Below are 19,178 nucleotides of genomic sequence, written 5' to 3' on the forward strand. Positions count from 1 at the left end.
AACTGAAGACAAGAGTATCAGGGGCCTTCCTACCTAGTCTTGCTTTGACCCATGCAATATAGATCTCAGCCTCGAACTACAGGTGTGAGACAATGGTACCTGGCTGAGAAGAATGACGGGGTTGTGAGCTCATGCTCACATACACACACACACACACACACACACACACACACACACACACACACACAGAATATTCTTCAGAAAATTCTCAGTTCTGTTTGTTTTATGTAAATCTGAAGAAAGACTTCAACACGCCAGGTCTACTGCATATACACACTACAGTATTCTCTTTGAAATTTTGAGAATATTGAGTCCAGTCCTTTAACCAATCTCACATGAGATTTAACAAGCACAGAAATGTACTGATCTCAACTTTTTAGCTAAGAAATTTTCAAAAATGAACCTTTGCAATAATATCAATATATTTCCTTTAGAGTACCCAAGAGAACTTGAAAGTCAAAATCATTGTAGAATGCTTACCTATATTTCCGCCGACTTCATATAACCTTTGGTTCTGCATTTTAATACATTCTGATGAACTATGACTGAAATAAAATAAGAAGGCAATAGCTTTTAAACCTCTCATAAGATCTCAGCTAAATTCGCATATTAGGCAACAGAACAGCAAACAATTCACTGTGCATTGATCAACTACATTCTTTTAAAAAATCTTTTATTGTTGTTATAAAGGTCCTAAGATCTTTTTTATGACTGACTTAAATCATATAAAAAGCTTTTTGTGGCTGGGAGTTTGGCCTAGTGATAGAGTGCTTGCCTAGCATGCATGAATACCCAGGTTCGATTCCCTGGTACACATAAATAGAAAAAAGCCAAAAGTGGTGCTGAGGCTTAAGTGGTAGAGCTCTAGCCTTGAGAAAGCCCAAGGACAGTGCTCAGGCCCTGAGTTAAAGCCCTGGGACTAGCAAAAAAAAAAAACCAAAAAAGCTTTTTGTATTTTGTTTGATAAACATGGCCCTGAAGTCCAGAGAGGCTGGGACAATTCTAAATCAGGGTACTAAGGGGCCAATGATAGCTGAGAGCCTATACTAGACACAGCTGTGACACCATTAGGCAGGAAAGCCTCTAAGGTTGTATGGATAACATTACCTTGTCACTGGCCACAATTCTCTGAAAAAGAAATCATTTCATTCCAAAATAAGCAAATGAAATTCTCTCCTCAGCCAATGTCACAATTCTAAGCCTGCGTGGCACACTGTAAACCATCTAAAATGATTTCTTTGCAAGTCTTAATTCTGTAAGAAGAAAGTCAGTTTTTCCATCCCAGACTTGAAAGCCAGTGAAAAGGCTCTGAAAGGAACCTGCTGATCCCTCTCCAAACCCAGACATGGCTGTAAACCTGGCCACTGCAGACTGTCCCGGTCTCTGTGTTGAGAGAAAGAAGATGCATGCCCTCTTTTGTTTAGCTAGCTTTTTGTTTGAGATGACTGTAGATCTGCATATAGTAGTGCGAAATAATACATATAGTACAGGGTCTTTCAAAGTGGTTCCATAGGATTTGGGCCTTTCTGTAGTCACTACTCTGTGAGTTATTAGAGATATTTTCTCCTATAAAAGAATTGAGAGTACAGAACCTTCTGGAATGCAGGAAAGAACCTAGGAAGTGTGGGTTACCCAAATTCTTGAAATGTATTTCAAGTGTTTGTACAAGTGCCTATGGCCTACACTACACTATTTTAGATACTAGAGTCAGCAGCAGAGGGAGGTCAAGTCCAGACTTCGGTTAACCCCTATCCTTTTCAGTAAAGATGTGTATGCAATAAAGGGCCAAGTCACAAGTATAAAGCCTGATGGATGTTCACAGTGACCATACCATGTGACCAGCCCTGTGTCTAGAACTCCTTGGAAGCCACCAACATGTCATCTTCTACTTTCTACCTTCTGCCTTCTGCACCTACCATCCTGACTTCTGACATCATAGATTATTTTCACTGGCTCCTCACCAGAATAACTATTTTCAGAGACAGATTTTTTGGTACACTTTATCCAGTTTTCACCAATGCAAAAACATTGCATAATGTCATAACCCGAATATTGATATATAAACTCCATTTATCTCATTCAACTTTCACAGTCTGACTTGCATGCATGTGGTGTGTGTGTATATACTAAGTTCAATACTACGCACAGCTCCAACACCGTAAGTACCCTCACAGTGGTCTTTTATAGACAGAGTCCTCCCTGGCCCCTTCCTGCCAAGCCCCTTCCCCTCCCAGGTCCCCTTCTTTTCCCAGGCCTATCTCTTCCCTCTGTCAACTTAAGGGTCTCCTGAAAAATGTCACATCAATGGAACCATACACAGTATCTACACTTCTACAATTGGCTCATCAAGACTACTCCTTCCCCCTGCTTTTTTAATATAACCAGAATCACTTTTTAAGGAGATCCATGACTTTTTTTTTTTGCCAGTCCTGGGTTTGAGCTCAGGGCCTGAGCACTGTCCTTGGACTTTCTCAAGGCTAGAGCTCTACCACTTGAGCCTCAGCACCACTTCCAGCTTTTTTCTATGTATGTGGTACCAAGGAATCGAACCCGGGTCTTCATGCATGCTAGGCAAGCACTTTAACCACTAGGCCAAACTCCTGGCCCGATCCATGACTTTTTATTAGAAGCCATCCAACTGATAAATTTTAATGAGGCTTTCTCATTGTTTGAAAGCCTACAGGCATACGGTTATTCCTAGACAAAAATATTGATGGATGCTATTTTATGGTTACTTCTGGCAGATATGCGCGGACAGCTGGAAGAATCCATTTGATCCTGGCAATTATGAGTAGCTATGGTGTCTGCAGGGAGGCTAGCGGTGATACATTCTGGGAATTGAGCAAGTAGCCCTAACTAACTTTCTGTGCTTTTCATTGTACTGACGAGGAAACCTCACTGAGTAAATGCAGCCACCCAGCAAACAAGCTAGGAGAATCCCATTTGTAGAAACAGCCTTTGTGGCTCACAAGCTTATTGCCAAACTACTTTCAGCACACATAATGCCCAAAGTTCTACATTTTTCACAAGGCCACACCTAGGTTCCTGGAAAGTTACAGGTACAGGTTGTCTCCCAGATGACCCTCATTCCCATCCGCTCACCTGTTCTCATACTGAAATTTCGCCAGTATGTCTTTGGCCTTGGTCTGACTGTTGAGTTGAATGGCCATGGACACCTTGGAGAGAAGTGGGGCGTGTACCCGTATGACACCTTCCGGCACGTCCGACTGCCAAAGAGGAGAAAATTCACAACACTGTCTAATTAGGACCAATGGTAATTCCAAGCTGCACTTAAGGGATCCGGCCAAGCCTATAATCATAGCTACGCTGGAGGCTGAGATCTGAGGATCCAGGTTCAAAGCCAGTTGGGGCAGTAAAGACCTTGAGACTCTTATCTCCAATTAACCACTAAAAAACCAGAAGTGGTGCTGTGGCTCAGGGGGTAGGGTGGTAGCCTTGAGCTGAAGACCTCAGGGACAGAGCCCAGGGCCAGAGTTCAAGCCCCACAACCAATCAAAAAAAAAAAAAAAAAAAGAGAGCGAGAGAGAGATATGGCCAGCAGAGGCACATGAGATTAGGAAAAGGAACATGTGACCACAGTCAATGGAATCTTTGATCTTCCTTACCTTCCTTTCATAAGCAGACCTCATCATACTCATGACAGGAGTAAAATGGGTCTATTAAAAGTTGAATGTCTCTACCAATGTCTTCTTTGAACAGTGACCCAAAGCGGGATTTTTGTACCTAATTATTTTGAGAAAAGCAACTCTTTGGAAATATTAGGGGTCAAGTAGAAAATAGGACTTGGCTAACTGTTTTTCTTGGCTGCGAATAGCTAGGCTAAGTCAACTTCTACACAAGCACTCACAGCATGCTATGCTGTTACCCCACACAGAGCAGCGCAAGGGCTGCTTGCTTCCCTACACCAGCATGAATGTCCTGGCTTACAGCAAAATGGGATCTGTAGCCTACTGCTGTTTCCTTCACACGTCTCTCTCATTAGAACAGAAGATTCTCATTTCAAAATCTTGACTCAGTAACACTACTTTTGTTTTTTCTTTGAAGTACTGAGGTTTTGACTCAGGGCTACACACTTACTAGACTGGCAGTCTATTTCTGATTCATGCCTCCAGCCCTTTTAAACACACTACTTTTGGAGACAGGGTATCACTTATTTCCTTGAGCATATACATAGACTGTGATCTGCCTGATCTAGGCTTCCTGCAGTATCTGGGGTTACAGGCAGACATCATCAGTAGCTTCTTCTCTTGAGATGGAGTCTCACGGACTTTTCTGCTCGAGCTCATCTAAAGTCAGTCCTCCCCACCTCAGCTTCTCATGTGGCTAAAATGACACCACTGTATCCAGCTACGGCTTAAGAGGCGGTCTTGAGAACGTCTCTATGCAGGCTGGCCTCAAATTGTGACCATCCTGCTCTTAGCCTCTCACATACCTAGGATTATAAAAAGCATGGACCACTAGTTCCTGGCTCTCTCTCTCTCTCTCTATGAAGGCAGTGTGCCAGAAAGTGAAAGTTAAGGGCTGGGAAAAGACAAAGTCCCCAGTTAATTGCAGAATTGCAGCAAGGACTGCCTCTGAGCCACCTTTCTCATCACCTCACTTCTTTCCCTGCCAGCTTCCCAGAAACATTTGCAAGATAAATTCCAGCTCTAATGCTATCAGGCTTATGATCACAACCCTCCCATCTCCCCTGTAACTTTCATGGCGTTCTCATGCCTGCACTGGACACCTAATCATAGTCTTGGAGTCACGAGTTGAGTGACAGTATCGCTCTTTATGTTTCACACTACAAACACCAACTGGAATACTAGCTCATATCCAGAGTTACACAGGAATAAGGTGGATGGGGCCAGAGAACATTCCACAGGATGTTAATTGTAGGTGATGGGTTTGTTTGTTTGTTTTTGTCTTCTCACCATTCTTCTTGAAGAGGGTGTCTTCTGTAGTACCTTGGAAGCCTTGGGGCTTGTAACCTAAAAAAAAAAAACACATAGAGTCTTCACTAAACATACAGAAGGCAAGTGCTTGCTGCTTTTGGAAGCATGATCTGATACAGAGTGTTTTGTGTGTCTATGGGTCCTGGAGCTTGAACTCGGGGTCTATATTTGACCAATTGAGACACATCCCCAGCCCTTTATATTTCTGTACATGAAACATAATCTCCCCAATCTCTGCCTCCTGAGTAGTTAGGATGTAAGTGTGACATACCTGACAATCTGGTCTAATCTTTATAGAAAACATTTCAGCAACACTGATTAAAACACACACACACACACACACACACACACACACACACACACACACACACACAAGATACATTCACCCCCTCGATACACATCTATATGCTCATGGTTCAAATTTCTTTATGAGAAATGACATTGAAACAAACATAAAGTTTACTTATGAGTAAAAATCATTAATCGTACTAGCAAAAAACTAGATATCATCTTACTGCTCAACGACCTGGGTTGCAGAGATAAATCACTGTATATCTGTGTGAAATCATGCAAAAAAAATAGCCAAGAAGCAGGATCTGTGGGCTGACTGCTATGTAAACAAGCTGTTATACTGTCTAGGGGAGAGCAAGGAAAATCTCTGGACATGTTCTGTACTGGTGCAATATCTTTCCCCAAGATATTTTCTGCAGTCTATAGAAGTTGGAGCTTATGGATCCAGAGAATCCACTGTGTTCACGTATGCACATGAGTGCACAGATGTGCACAGAGCATCTCTAGGAGCTAGATACACCTATGTGTATATAACATTTGTAATTTTTAATAACAAATGGTAGTATTCAATTATCATGTCAATTATATGAGTCAATTACTATCTTTTGCCAGTTATCTCAAATTGGTAGAGAGCCCTATCCTTTTCACTGCAGCTCCAGTCAGAGTAGCCAAGCTATGGAACTACACGGTTGCCCCATAATCAATGAGTAGATCAAGAAAATGTGGTAACTAGATACACAATAGAGTGTTACTGAGCCATGAAGATGAATAAAATTATGTCATGTGCAGGGAAATAAATGGACCAGTATAACAGCATATTAAGTGAAGTAAGCCAGGCTTAGAAGGACCAAGGTCCAATGTTCTCTTTCAAATGTAGATGCTAGACCTAAAACTGATTAGGATTAGACATGTGTATGTCAATGATCATTCTGATTAAAACATAATATACAGGTGTTACATCCCATAAAGGAACCTCCTTGAACCATTAACCAGCAGCTTAACAAAACAATATTAGAAAAGTGAAGTATGTCTAACCTGGCATGGAAGCACTAGTGTGAGTGGTAGATGGACACGGAGGGAAGATACAATCACTGATTATTTGTGTACATGCATTAGAGTGGACGTTCACTGCTGCATTATCATCATTGCCAAGTGTCAAGTGAAAGAGAACAAAGAAGAGTGGAGGATGATGGAGTGGGTGTCAGGACCCCCACTCTACATATGGACAACTGTACATCCACTTGATGCTAGCTTTCAATTTTTTTTTTAAAAAAGGAAAAATAAAAATGGACTCATTGTCCTTGAACTTGAAGTCATTTTACAAAAGAGAAGAGACACACCGTGACTTCAGTAAACTAATTAGGGAAAACTCTCCTGCCTCACTGCCCTGGCATTTACTATCTCCCTGGTGAACTCCTTTTCACCTCCCCTGCAGTCTGCCCTTCATGGTGTAGCTCAGACAACACTTTCTTCATGAAATCATCTGTAATCCCCAGGCCCAAGCTGGTTATTTTGCTCTCTGTGCTGCTGAGCAAATGGCCTGGCTGAGGATTCAGGGGCCTCAAGCCCTTTACTTCCTAAACTTGAATATGTCCTTTTTTTGTGTGTGCTAGTAGTGGGGCTTGAGCTCTAAGCTAATGCTATACCACTCGAGCCATAGCTCCATTTGATGGAGCTCCAAGGAGATGTGAATTTCATGGAGCTTTCTGCTGGGGCTGGCTTTGAATAGTGATCTTCCTATGTCAGCCTTGTGTAGGATTACTACACAAGACTCGGCGTAAGTCCTTTTAAGGGCAAAGTGCGTTTATGTCTTCTTAAAGGTAAGTGCAGCTAAGGCCTAATACTCATCATCATTCCCAAGTTTAGTTCAATTGAAAATTTTTGTAAGGCCTGGTTCCATTATCTATCTCCACACAAATAACTGTAATAAAGCAACATTTCCTGGGAGTGCAATGGATTTATGCAAAGATACTGAGGATTTTTTATTGTTCTATTACTCAATCACTAAAGAAAATTCCACTTATTTGATACTGGTTTGCCCTTGATTCTAGTCTACAAAACGAAACTGCTGACTTGAGCATCTATGGCAATCATTTCTGCCATCTGGTAAGCCCTTCATAGGATATTAAACATTCCGTGTTCATGAGATAGGTATTGCAACAACTTTAACCCAAATCACGTCATTCAACAAGATGGGAAGACCACAGCATTCTGTTTAGGAACACACTTCCCACAAAGTTTATGCTCACAAGACTTTAAAATTTTGGATTCTACACCACAAGCTACTTTGTGCTTCCCTTTAAGAAAAACTGAGGTCATAGTGGGTGCAAGTGGCTCCTGAGCTCAACCCTACCTACCCAGGAAGCTGAGATCTGAGGATTATTGGTTTGAAGCTAGCCAGGGCAATCAAGTCTGCAACTCTTCAACTAATCACCAAAAAGCCAGCAATGAGGTGTGATGCAAGTGGTACACCGGCCTTGGGTGAAAAAAGCTGAGAGACAGTACCTAGACCTTGAGTTCAAGCCCCTCAATGACACAGAAACAAAACAGACCAGAAACTTCCATCCAGCTTGTGAGCAATTTGTGGCCTCCAATAGTGATCCTCACCTCCCGATCTATAGTCTTCCTCCTGAGGAGTTTTTTCATACTTGGGAGCTGTTTCTTTAACAACATGGTGGCTTCATTCATCCTTCTGACTTGGGTGATCAAGAAAGATGGAACCTGGAGAAGAAAAGGAGCTTAACTCGAGGAAAACACTAGACTGAAAGAATACAGATTCCTCCTGGCCACTGCAACAAGGGACGATGGCCTCTGTTCTTGTAAGGATGAGAAGGAAGGGTCGATTTCTAGTTAATAGTAAAAATATGCCCAATAGGAGCTCATAAAGAAATGTACTGTTGTCTCCTGTTATCTCAGGGGATTGGTACAAAATCCTTGGATGCTCAACATTTCCTTGTGAAAAATGGCAAAAGATCTACATGTGTTCCCATACGTAGGTGCCAAAAAGATATAATGTACATATTATATAAAATACATTTATTCATAATTATAAATCTACATTTATCCATATATACTTACTATAACTATCATTTTATATGTATATAATTTGTCAGTCATGGGGTTTAAACTCAGAGCCTGGGTGCTGTCCCTGAGCTTTTTTTGTTCAAGACTAGCACTTTACCACACTGAGCCACAGCCCCACTTCCCATCTAGTTTGAATTCATCTCTAGATGACTAATCATACCTAACAGAATGTAAGTGCTGTTTAAACTGCTGTTTTGCTTATTGTTTAGGAAATAATCCTAAGGAAAAAAAGTCTGTACATATTGAATCCAGACTCAGTTACAGAGAATGTAATTAGTCTGGGGTTGCTGGCCTCCAGAGAGGAGGCGCTGTGCTGGGGAGGGTCAGCTGTGTCTGAAGACACAAGCAACCCGGGATTTTCTTCTCTGACTAAGGGAAGCATGCCACTGTGGGGCCTTTTATGTTTTCTGCATGTTGGTGGCCTTCTGTGGGGGGGGGACGCTGACCGTCACCATCCCACGGTTACCTTCCATAGAATGTGCTGGTATTTGAGCATGAGCCGGATGATGTGGGCTGCGGTGTTTGCGAGCTGTAGCTCCTCACAGTCAGAGTGTTTGCTTCTGCTGAAGAAGAGGTTGGGCGCCATCACGGTGGAGATGTTCCACACACTCATTCGGTTTTTTGCTTCGTTGGCAATCACTTTGCTGAAGAACTTCATCAAGGCCTAGCAAGAGTCACAGTTCTGTCAGCACACTGTAAAGTACTAAAAGCTCCCCTCTCCTCCTCGGGCCACAGCAGGGACTGATAGGGTCTCAAGCTTTTGCCTTGCTGGTCTTAGAACTTGATCATCCTATTTTCTGCCTCTTGAGGAGCTGGGCTCGCAGATGTGAGCCACCCCACTTGAACTGCTACCATTCAATTCTATACCCATTTACTGGGAAAATCTTAGGTGTGTGGAATGGTAAAATGTTTTCCTGCCCCTTTAATTGCTTAACAGTGCTAAGAAGGAAAGTGAACAGCTATGCAGCTGTCTGCTCCGTGACAATAGTTCCATTTTCATCAAGTTTATTTTATTGGAGTCTACAAAAACAGTTTGCATTTTCTTATTTTCTTTTATCTTAAACAAGTTTGACAAATATTAAAATGAAACATAAACTAAGGAGAGAAAACACTGAGGCTCAATTATACATGAAATGTAGTTTTGTTATGAAGAAAGAAAAGTAGCTCTTAGAATAAGCCTTACTGCTGAAAACAATTTATTGTTTCCTTGGGAAATGCAACCTACTTAAACAACACAAGTTACTCATTTCTCAGCCCAAAAGTAAACTCAGTTTAATTTTTTTTTTACCTTTCCATGGTGGGCAAATACCTCCATAATATTCAATGTACATATGAGAAAATGGAACCAGGTAACGTGAGCAGAGGGGTGGGGTTGGGAGACATGGGTGGGTGAGAATGACAAAAGAAAACACTGATTTTGAGTGCAGATGTACTGCACTCATAAATTATATATTGAGCAGAGATCCCTTTATACAACTACTTAATGATTATAAAAATTACTTTTCAGTGCCATTTTCTGTCACTTTATTGTTTCTTTTTGCTTGTTGTTTGATTGAGACATAGTCTCATTAAGGTTATTAGCTGGCCTCACATTATTTAATGCAGACTGTCTCCAAACTTACAATACTCCTACCTAATCTTCTAAGTACTGGGCTTATTTGTACTGCTTTTATTTGTTCTTAATATTTTTATTATCTTTAAGTAGTTGTACAAGAGAGTTACTATTCAACAAAGCAATTTATGAGTACAATGAGTCTTGATCACCCTCCCCTTCAACATTCTTACCACCCATCCCTCCCAACCCACCCCTTTCTTCACTTTTCTTAAATTTTGTAGGATTTATATTGAGTTGATTTTTAATTTTGAAATCTTCAACTGGCCACAGGTAGGAAGATACTAAGTGTAGCTACTCAAAGCATTAAAAGGAAAAAGAAAGATTTGAGAAAGCTGAAAAGTTTGTAGAATCATCAAAATACTTATCAGATACTCATCAGAACCTTCAGAAATGTACTGAAAAGACTCAGATGCCAGAAGGAAGCTCTTGGTATTTTCCTATTTGGATTCTACTACAGATTTTTTGGTTTTTGTTTTTTACAAACATAGAACAAATACATAATTCAAATAAAGAGAGGGATAACTAGATAAAGAACTCTGGAATATGATGATATCTAACATTCTATTACATGCTAATGGAGAACTTAAGTCTCATTATTCCAATCTGAAAAACAAGATTCTATTTGGTGATATCTAAAATTCTGACATCTGGCTGGGAGTTTAGCCTAGTGGTAGAGTGCTTGTCTAGCATGCATGAAGAGCCAGGTTTGATTCCCTTGGTACCACATACACAGAAAAAGCCAGAAATGGTGCTGTGGCTCAAGTGGTAGAGCACTAGACTTGAGAAAGTCCAACGACAGTGCCTAGGCCCTGAGTTCATGCCTCAGGACTGGCAAAAAAATAAATAAATAAAATTCTAACATCCTTGAAGTATTAAAACTGTATTAATACATTTTCAAACACAAACATTTTAGAAATTTCATTTGGCTCCATGATTTCAATGATTTTCTCCTCTAAGATTCTCATTATAATTCGCTATTTTTTTTAAAGTTAGACTGAAGTGAACAGCTAAAGATCAATAATGACAGCGTCTTTCTTTTATTTTATCACTTACAAAATGGTCTTGTACTAGTTATTGCAAATGAGAGAAACCAAGATGGGAATAGTAGAGGACCACAATAGCTCAACAGCTCTGTGCATATGGCCAGATAGGATGAGGATAACCAAAATGAACTCCAGGATATGCAAACAAGAGTTTCATCTTTGTGTTTGCTGTTCTTAACCTACTGTGTGAAGCTATTTCTTTTCTCTCTTGTTTTCCCCTCTCTCTCCTTATGGTTTATCTAATGTTATTGTATCTGACTTTGGGTACCTGGCATATTGTATATAGGTTTATTTGTTTATTGAAATAGGGAAGGGAAGGGGAAAATCAAGATGACTGGGAGGGGGTTGGGGAGAGGGAAAGTGGGAGAAAAACATAGAAAGAGGTATCAAGATTCAAGAAGTAATGGCTGGGAGTCAGGTGAGGTGGCTGATACCTATAATCCTAGATACTCGGGAGGTTGAGATCTGAGGATCATAGTTGAAAGCCAGCCCAAACAATAAAGACCATGAGACTCTTATCTCCAAGACCATGAGACTCTTATCTTCCCATTTTCCATTTGAAAATGGGAAGTAGGTCTGAGGCTCAAGGGGTAGGGTGGTAGCCATGAGTTGAAGAGCTCAGGGACAGCATCCATGCCCAGAGTTCAAGCCCCACGACCCACAAAAGGAAAAAAAAGTAATGGCCAGGAGTTTGGACTAGTGATAGCGTGCTCACCTAGCATGCACAAAGCCCTGGGTTCGATTCCCTGGAACCACATACACAGAAAATGTCAGAAGTGGCACTGTAGCTCAAGTGGCAAAGTGACAGCCTTGTGTAGAATATATCCAAGAATAGTGTCCAGGCCCTGAGTTCAAGCCTCACGACTGGCAAAAAGCAAAGAAAAGAAAGAAAAAGAAAAGAAAAGAAGTAATATACTACCAGATGAATGTAACTATAACCTCTCTGTATATCACCCGGACAATAAAATATAATTACAATTTACTTCTGAAACTGCTGCATTTAGGCCTCTCATTCCTGTCTCCCCAATCCTAATATTTAGCTTGGCAAGTGGTTAGAGAGCTAAAATTCCTCTCATGAATGCAATAACTGAAGCGCAAAAGTTCAAGGGAGACTGGAGAATGGCCCTTCTCCCTGTCCTCCTGGGCTGAGGCAGTGGTAACAGTTCCACAGCTTGCTCTGCTGCCCTGGAAGTCCTCATCTCTGCTTCTATTTCCCCCTGGGTGAGCCATTTCCGCTGAGCAATACAAGCCCCACAACGGACCCCAAGGTCACAGCGACGTACCTGGGCTGTGTCTCTGTTGGCATCAGGCAGGGCCATGACCATGAGGTGTAAGGCTTGAAACTGCACTTTGATGTGAGGCCCTCCTGATGGGAAAATAGAGGTAATCACGGATGCATCCACAGTGTTTCCTGTTAACATCTGCAGGCACAGGAGGGCTCTTGACAGTCCTGGGTGGAAGGACTTGGGTTTTAAGCCCCACAGTGTAAATCATTCACTTGGACAAGAGCCTTGGCCTGTCAGCTCCCCTTCAGTCCCACAATACCCCATGGGAGCATGGCCAATGAGGTTCTCACAGTAATTCTCCATTTGTATGACATTTCCCTTTGCCAAGGACTTTCACAGACCTTGCTACACATTTGTGCTGTAAACAGAAGTCTTAGAAGTCAACTCAGTAACAATAACCTTTGTTTCCACATAAGAAAGCAACAGTAACGTGTAACTATCAGGAATGTATATTCTAGAATCAGGTTCAAATTCTGCATCCACTCCTGAGTTACTACAGGAGCTTGGGTGGCTTTATGTATTTATTCTGTGTTGGTACCAGGGCTTGAATGCAGGGCCTTGAGTTCCTCACTTGGCCTTTTCACTCTCAACTTGAGCTACCACTTGAGCTACATGTCTAGTCTAGTCAAGCATTTTACTGGTTAATTGGAGATGACATCTCACAGACTGGCTTTGAATCATGATCTCTTTAGGTCTCAGACTACTATACTCAGGTCTATGCCACTAGTACTAAGCTGAGCAGGTTATTTTACCCTTCATTTCTCCTATTTTACTATTTGTAAAATGGAAGAAGTCATCATATATAATCTACCTCATAATCCTATATGGCGGGTATAGGATTAATTAAGTTAAACACGTGATTAGTTCAGTACTCAGTTCAGTCATTGTGTCAAATGTGGGGGATCTTGTTTTATCACACGTGGCCTATCTTAGATCCTCCACAGACATTTAGGGAAGGTTACTAGATTTTTGGAGATCGTAGGGCACATTATTCCTTAAAGACACAAGATGGCGCCATAAAGCTGCATTGTGTGTCTATACAGGAAAATCCTTAGCCCTGCTGAAAATGAAGTACATCTGAGAATCCAGGCTTTCGTTCATTTCTCTGTGGCCAACCCAGGGTGGTTTCTGGGTGAGGAGTTCCTGCAGGAAAGCATTGTTCTCAAGCTGAAGGAAAATTTAATTGCACTCAATGGCCAACAGGCCATTGGCCAGCCATGGGTCACTTAATGAAGTTACCACATGTTAACCTGGTGGAATACTCTGCTAATAAGTTAGTAGGTACCGCAGGCTGCCTGTGCTAGTTTGGGAGTGAGTGGCAAGTGGATAATGCAGCAGTGGAAGGCATCATTATAGGATCAATTCAATGCCCCAGCATAACCCATACGTGGATTTTAAATATTGTTGTCAAATGCGTAAACTATACTTGACACCGTTCTAGGAGGTCATGGAAAACGGCTGCTGTACATTGGCATGAGCTTGTCTTTTCTGAATAGCCGGACCTGTCAGAAGCATGTCTCAGTATGAAGCACTTAAGGACAGATCACACATTATTTTCATGATCAACTGGATGCTCAGGGCTGTCTGGAATTTTTTAATACAATCTAAAGTCACCTCTAGGGTTGTTTTTTTTTTTTTTTTTAAAGCAATACATACAGAAGTAGGCTTGGACATTTTCTATTTCCCTTGTTTACAGAGAAATTCTGAAGTTCCTTCCACAATTAAAGTCTGCCTTGGCAAATAATCTATTTTCACTTTACTTAGGCAACCTGGCTGACACTGCTTTGTGGTTAATAGTTTTGTAGTTAATTTAGTTAAGGCACTCTGGCAAAGAAACCTCTTTTTCCCAAGGTCATTATTTTCCTAGGAAGTTATTAAGCTTTTCTTTCAAGTATTTAAAGGCTGACTGTGTTTTAATTGTGTAGGCAATTTGTACCCAAGATGGAAAAAAGAAAATTATACAAGTGGGAAACAATGTGTTCTCTGAACTCCACTGAGTATCTAGAGGGTAGCTTAAGCTGAGCACTGGTAGTTCACGCCTATAATCACACCTACTCAGGAGGTTGAGATCTGAGGACTGAGATTCACTGCCACCCTGGGCAGGGAAGTATGAAACTCTACACTCCAAAAAACTACTAAAGAGCTGGGAGTGGAGTGGTAGTTCAAGTGGTAGAGTGCCACCCTTGAGCAAAAATCTTAGGAACAGTCCCTAGACCTTGGAGTTCAAGCCCCAGTACCAGCAAAAACAATTAAGATAAATAAGTTGGTTTCTTTGTCTGTCAACTTCACTTACTAAAGACACAAAGGACTAGTTTGTGAATATGGCTTAATATAAATCTTTGAATATTTAGAACTACTCATTCTAGCACAAAATTTGCCATGCAGTTTAAAATTGATCATCATTTCCTCTCATGGAGGTTTTAATGATTTCATAGTTCTAGTCAATCTTCAGAAGAAGGCTGTACATGGCACATATAGGTATCACTTAAGCACACACAGCATTATGAAATTTGACTCTGCAGGTAGTATTTTCGAATTAGAAAATAGTCCATCAAAGCCTGAATGTGACTTTCAATCCTGCATGTAAGTGTTACTTAGAGCTGAGTGGGTGGGTGCCTCTTTCTCATCTGTCTATGGCCCTTTCCTGACCTGGAAGAAATCCCATCTACTTCACATGCATTAAATACTTAGGATTGTGACCCCATGTTAGCGGTCAAAGCCTACCATCTAACCTTATCTCATTCCTTTCTTGTCACATTCATTTACAATCCTCAACCTTTATGATCTAACAGTGCTGAATTACTCCCTGCCTGCCAAACACAACACACTACCCCATGCTTTTAATCAGGCAGTAGATTTAATCTATGAGACTTTGTAATTTCCAAAGCATTGTGTGGTACTGTCACTTTCACAGACAAGATGTGAAGCATCTATTACAGGGCCCACTATCGGGCCAGGACCTCAGGTTTAGGAAAGGAGACCTCGCCCGAGGCACTGTTCTAGCTGACTTCATTCAAAACCCAGCAACCACCCTGACAAGTAGTTATTATCTGTAATTTAAAGCTTTTGCAGGTGAGGTTCAGAAACTTTGACTGCAAGGCTAATGCATAGTTGCACAGGAATTCATTCTTAAGAGTTTGGTCATTCTGAAATTTTCCCTCTGCCTTGTAATGACCCTAAAGCTCTTTAAGCCATAGCTACCAGACTTAAATGTGTGAGTATCAAGCTTACAATTGCCCTATTATGATCACGTTTCAGGACACATCTGTGTTCTACTGTTACTTTATAGCCCTCATACTTAAGTCTGTTCTTCCACTTTCTTGTACTTACTTTCCAGTAGAGTGATAAAGGCAGGGATGTATTCCACTGGGAAGAGAGAGGTGGGTAGTTCTCGGAAAAATGCTTTCAACATGACAGCAGCTTCCCTATGGCACATTTTGTCCCATTTAAATTTATCCGCATTAAATTTGGCATCTAGTTCTTCACGGTATTGCTGAAAAGCAAGGAAGACAGCCAATAGTCAACAACTTTCACCATCTTAGCCTTTTTAAAGCCTATAGAAGTCTACTACCATTGCACATAAACCATTTCTGTCAACAGACTGGCCAGGAAGTATCCTTTAAACCTTTTTTTCCAACATAATTAAGGAGAACTGAAATACCTGTGTGTAAATGAATTTTCAAAAGTATTCTTAAATAATCTTGACCTTACATGGCTAAGTCTGCATAATTATAAAAGTTCCTTACTTGGCTCCTAAGTTATTTCTGTGGCTTTGGCAGGAGATCACCATCCTCGCATGACTGCTAGATTCTGACAAAGCCTCTCCTCCCTTCTTCCACAATCCCCTGCCATCCTCATCTCCATTTCCAAATCAGACCAAGAATGTGCATCTCTCAGCAAGCTCACATGCGCAGTGAGAGCATCCAGGCAGAGAAACTCTGACCTCACTGCAGCAGGCAGCCCGATGACATCTTCCTGGAGCAAACACAGCAGAATTTCATGCCAGCGTGCACGCGCGCACACACACACACACACACGCACAACACAAGCATGAACACACACATATACACATATATATCCACACACAAGCACACACACACACGCGCACACGCACATACAACACAAGCACACACAAACGTACACACACACCATGCACAACACAAGCATGCACACATACACACATATATACACATGTATGTGCACACACACACATGTTTGACATCCTTTCTAAGATTTGGAACACAGTGTCCACACCCATGGGGAAAAAAGGCAAAGCACTAAGCCTTCATAAATTCTATTTGGCTTATCATTTTAACATTACTAATGCATCTGATTCATCTACTCTGTGTTCCTTTACCAAAGTCAAACTCAGGTTCTGCTGTTCCCTTAAACTATATGGTTTACTTACAGGCATCCTTAGAGGACACCTACAAGTGATTCATTGTTATTTTATTTTTATTGTTTTACAACCAGTGTTAGTCTGTACACTGCAGCTTTTCCTACCAAGATCAACTCATCAACATACGGCTGCAAATACTCTCACAGTTCCCAATTCAGAAAACACAGCTCCCTGGTAAGATAAGTTTCTTCTAGAGCTGCTCAGTTTCTTTTTGTCATGCAACCTAACAGGAATTCTACAGCCAATCACATGCTGCTTAGTTGATAAAACTCAATAGAGCTTTACAGTACAGAAAACCCATCCTAGAACAGATAAGACTGCACGCCTGAGTGGGCCTTGGGTGGGGGAGGTGGGGAGAGTGCCTGAAACTCTTGATGTGCTTTAGGAACTGGTAGAGGGAAGTTTTTCCAGCCTGGGCTGGAGGAAGAATAAGGAGTTCACTGAACAAAGAGAACACAGGGCCCTGGATAGAGGAACTGCTCATGACACAAATGCATGGCGAGCCAGGGTTTCTGAGGAGCCACAGCTAAGTCAGCATTGCTGGAACAAGGCCAGGCATGCAGAGCTGATCAGAACTACTGCATACCCAGTTGCATGGGGGCCAACAGCCAGACCACTTGGCACATCTCTGAGCAAGGGAATGACAAGGCTAGATTTCTCTTTCCTGATGGCGGACAGAAGGATTATTTCAGAAAGTGTGGAACTTTTGTAAGGCAGGTGAAGGTGAGAGGCACCAGGCCAAGGTGCCTCTTACTGAGGCCTATTACTGAGGATCAGTAATAGGAAACTAACTTGGGCATGTAGATGTGGTACACAAAGGAGGTGGGTGCGCATAGGAGGGAGAATGCCAAGCACGGTGACACAATAAGTGTGATATTCAAAGGGGGAAATAATGGTCATTCAATGTCAGGGGGTCGCTGCACAGCAGGGTGATGATCCATAACAAGACAGGACTATATTTCTCAAGAAACTACAAGAAAGGACGGGAATATTTCCACCATAAAGCAATGATAAATGTTTAGGAACATAGATATGCCCATCCCAGCAAAAACATTGTGCAATGTATGTGTATCGAAATAACATGGTATCAAGCAAATATGTGTTGTTTTCCACATATCAATCAAAACTACAAGTTTGGAAATGACTTCTCTGGAATGAAATGGGCTAGTGTTACACGCCCTCGGAGTGTGGCCTGGCACACAGGGGTCAGCTTGTGCTGTTCCTCCTCCTCCTCCTCTGCTCTACCTGAAGTGTCATTTCTGGGGGGACCCCCACCTGTGGGAGGTGTGACTTTGGGTTCTAAAATGTCATCTTGTGGCCGGGAGTTTGGCCTAGTGGTTAAAGTGCTTGCCTAGCATGCACGAAGACCCGGGTTCGATTCCTCGGTACCACATACATAGAAAAAAGCCGGAAGTGGTGCTGAGGCTCAAGTGGTAGAGCTCTAGCCTTGAGAAAGTCCAAGGACAGTGCTCAGGCCCTGAGCTCAAGCCCAGGACTGGCCAAAAAAATAAATAAATAAATAAATAAATAAATAAATAAATAAATAAATAAATAAAGTGTCATCTTGTGTCGATAGCTAGAGAAACAATGTCCTGTTCTGGTTCCCACAAGAGAAAACTTGAAAAGCCAGGCACCATGTAACAACAACCTACCTACTCAGGAGGCTGAGATCTGAGGTCCGAGGATGGACATTCGAAGGGCAGGAAGGCCCATGGGATTCTTATCTCCAATCGGCCACAAAAAGCAAAAACTGGAACTGTGGCTGAAGTGGCCAAGTGCTAGATTTGAGGGGAAAAAATCATCCTAAGGGGAAGTGTCCAGGCCCTTAATTCAAGCCCTAGTAGTGGCATAAGGCCAAACAACAAAAAAGAACAAAGTGGAGGCTATGAGCAGAGCTCATATATGGTGACCCCAAATGTGAAATCTCAGAAGGCTGGTGTGAATTCACCTGACCAAAGACAAAGCACTGAGCAGATAAAGAATCCATGTATTGTGTCTATGGTTACCAAGAAAATACATGGGTTCAGAAATCCTGTCCTTAGATCCCTTTTGAGCTCAACTGTTGCCTACTTTAAGTTTTTACTTTCTCTCTATCTCTTTTTCTTCTCCACTCACTCCACTCTCTCTCCCTCTCTCCATCTTTCTTTTGTCCCAATACTGGGCTTTCACTCTTACTTTATGCTCAAAGCTGGCACTCAAATGCAGCCTACTTGAGCTTTTGAGGCTGCTTCACAAATGACAGGCCCGCAGTCCCCAGCTTAGGAGAAACCACCACATGGGTAACATAGCTACAAAGCTTTTAGGATTGCCTCTGAAGAATGGAAATGATTCAGAAAGAAAACCTTACGTGCCAAACAGACTGCCTTCCGTCAAACATAGTCTCGGTGCCGGGCTCCAATTTCTGCCATGTTTTGAAAGAAAATCATTGAACACGTAAAGCATTCAATTGGTTCCAAATGCTCTGTAGCTTCAAACATAAGAACTGACTTCACACTTGTGTCT

At 41.7% G+C, this 19,178-nt stretch overlaps 1 protein-coding gene across 2 annotated transcripts in view; it reads right to left on the reverse strand.

Annotated features, from left to right (window-relative positions):
• Window positions 1-19,178, reverse strand: part of Arhgap28 (Rho GTPase activating protein 28) — an 82,874-nt gene that overhangs the window by 3,917 nt on the left and 59,779 nt on the right. For both annotated transcript variants that reach the window (XM_090353481.1, XM_090353482.1), the window contains 7 exons: window positions 15,608-15,770; window positions 12,275-12,357; window positions 8,800-8,997; window positions 7,857-7,970; window positions 4,938-4,994; window positions 3,103-3,227; window positions 481-545 (listed from right to left, as the gene is read on the reverse strand). In XM_090353481.1, the coding sequence (XP_090209607.1) occupies window positions 481-545; window positions 3,103-3,227; window positions 4,938-4,994; window positions 7,857-7,970; window positions 8,800-8,997; window positions 12,275-12,357; window positions 15,608-15,770 (805 nt within the window). The remainder of the gene's footprint in view (window positions 1-480; window positions 546-3,102; window positions 3,228-4,937; window positions 4,995-7,856; window positions 7,971-8,799; window positions 8,998-12,274; window positions 12,358-15,607; window positions 15,771-19,178) is intronic.

Source organism: Megascapheus bottae, chromosome 19, assembly GCF_031878675.1.
Source record: "Megascapheus bottae isolate mThoBot1 chromosome 19, mThoBot2.hap1, whole genome shotgun sequence".
NCBI lineage: Eukaryota > Metazoa > Chordata > Mammalia > Rodentia > Geomyidae > Megascapheus > Megascapheus bottae.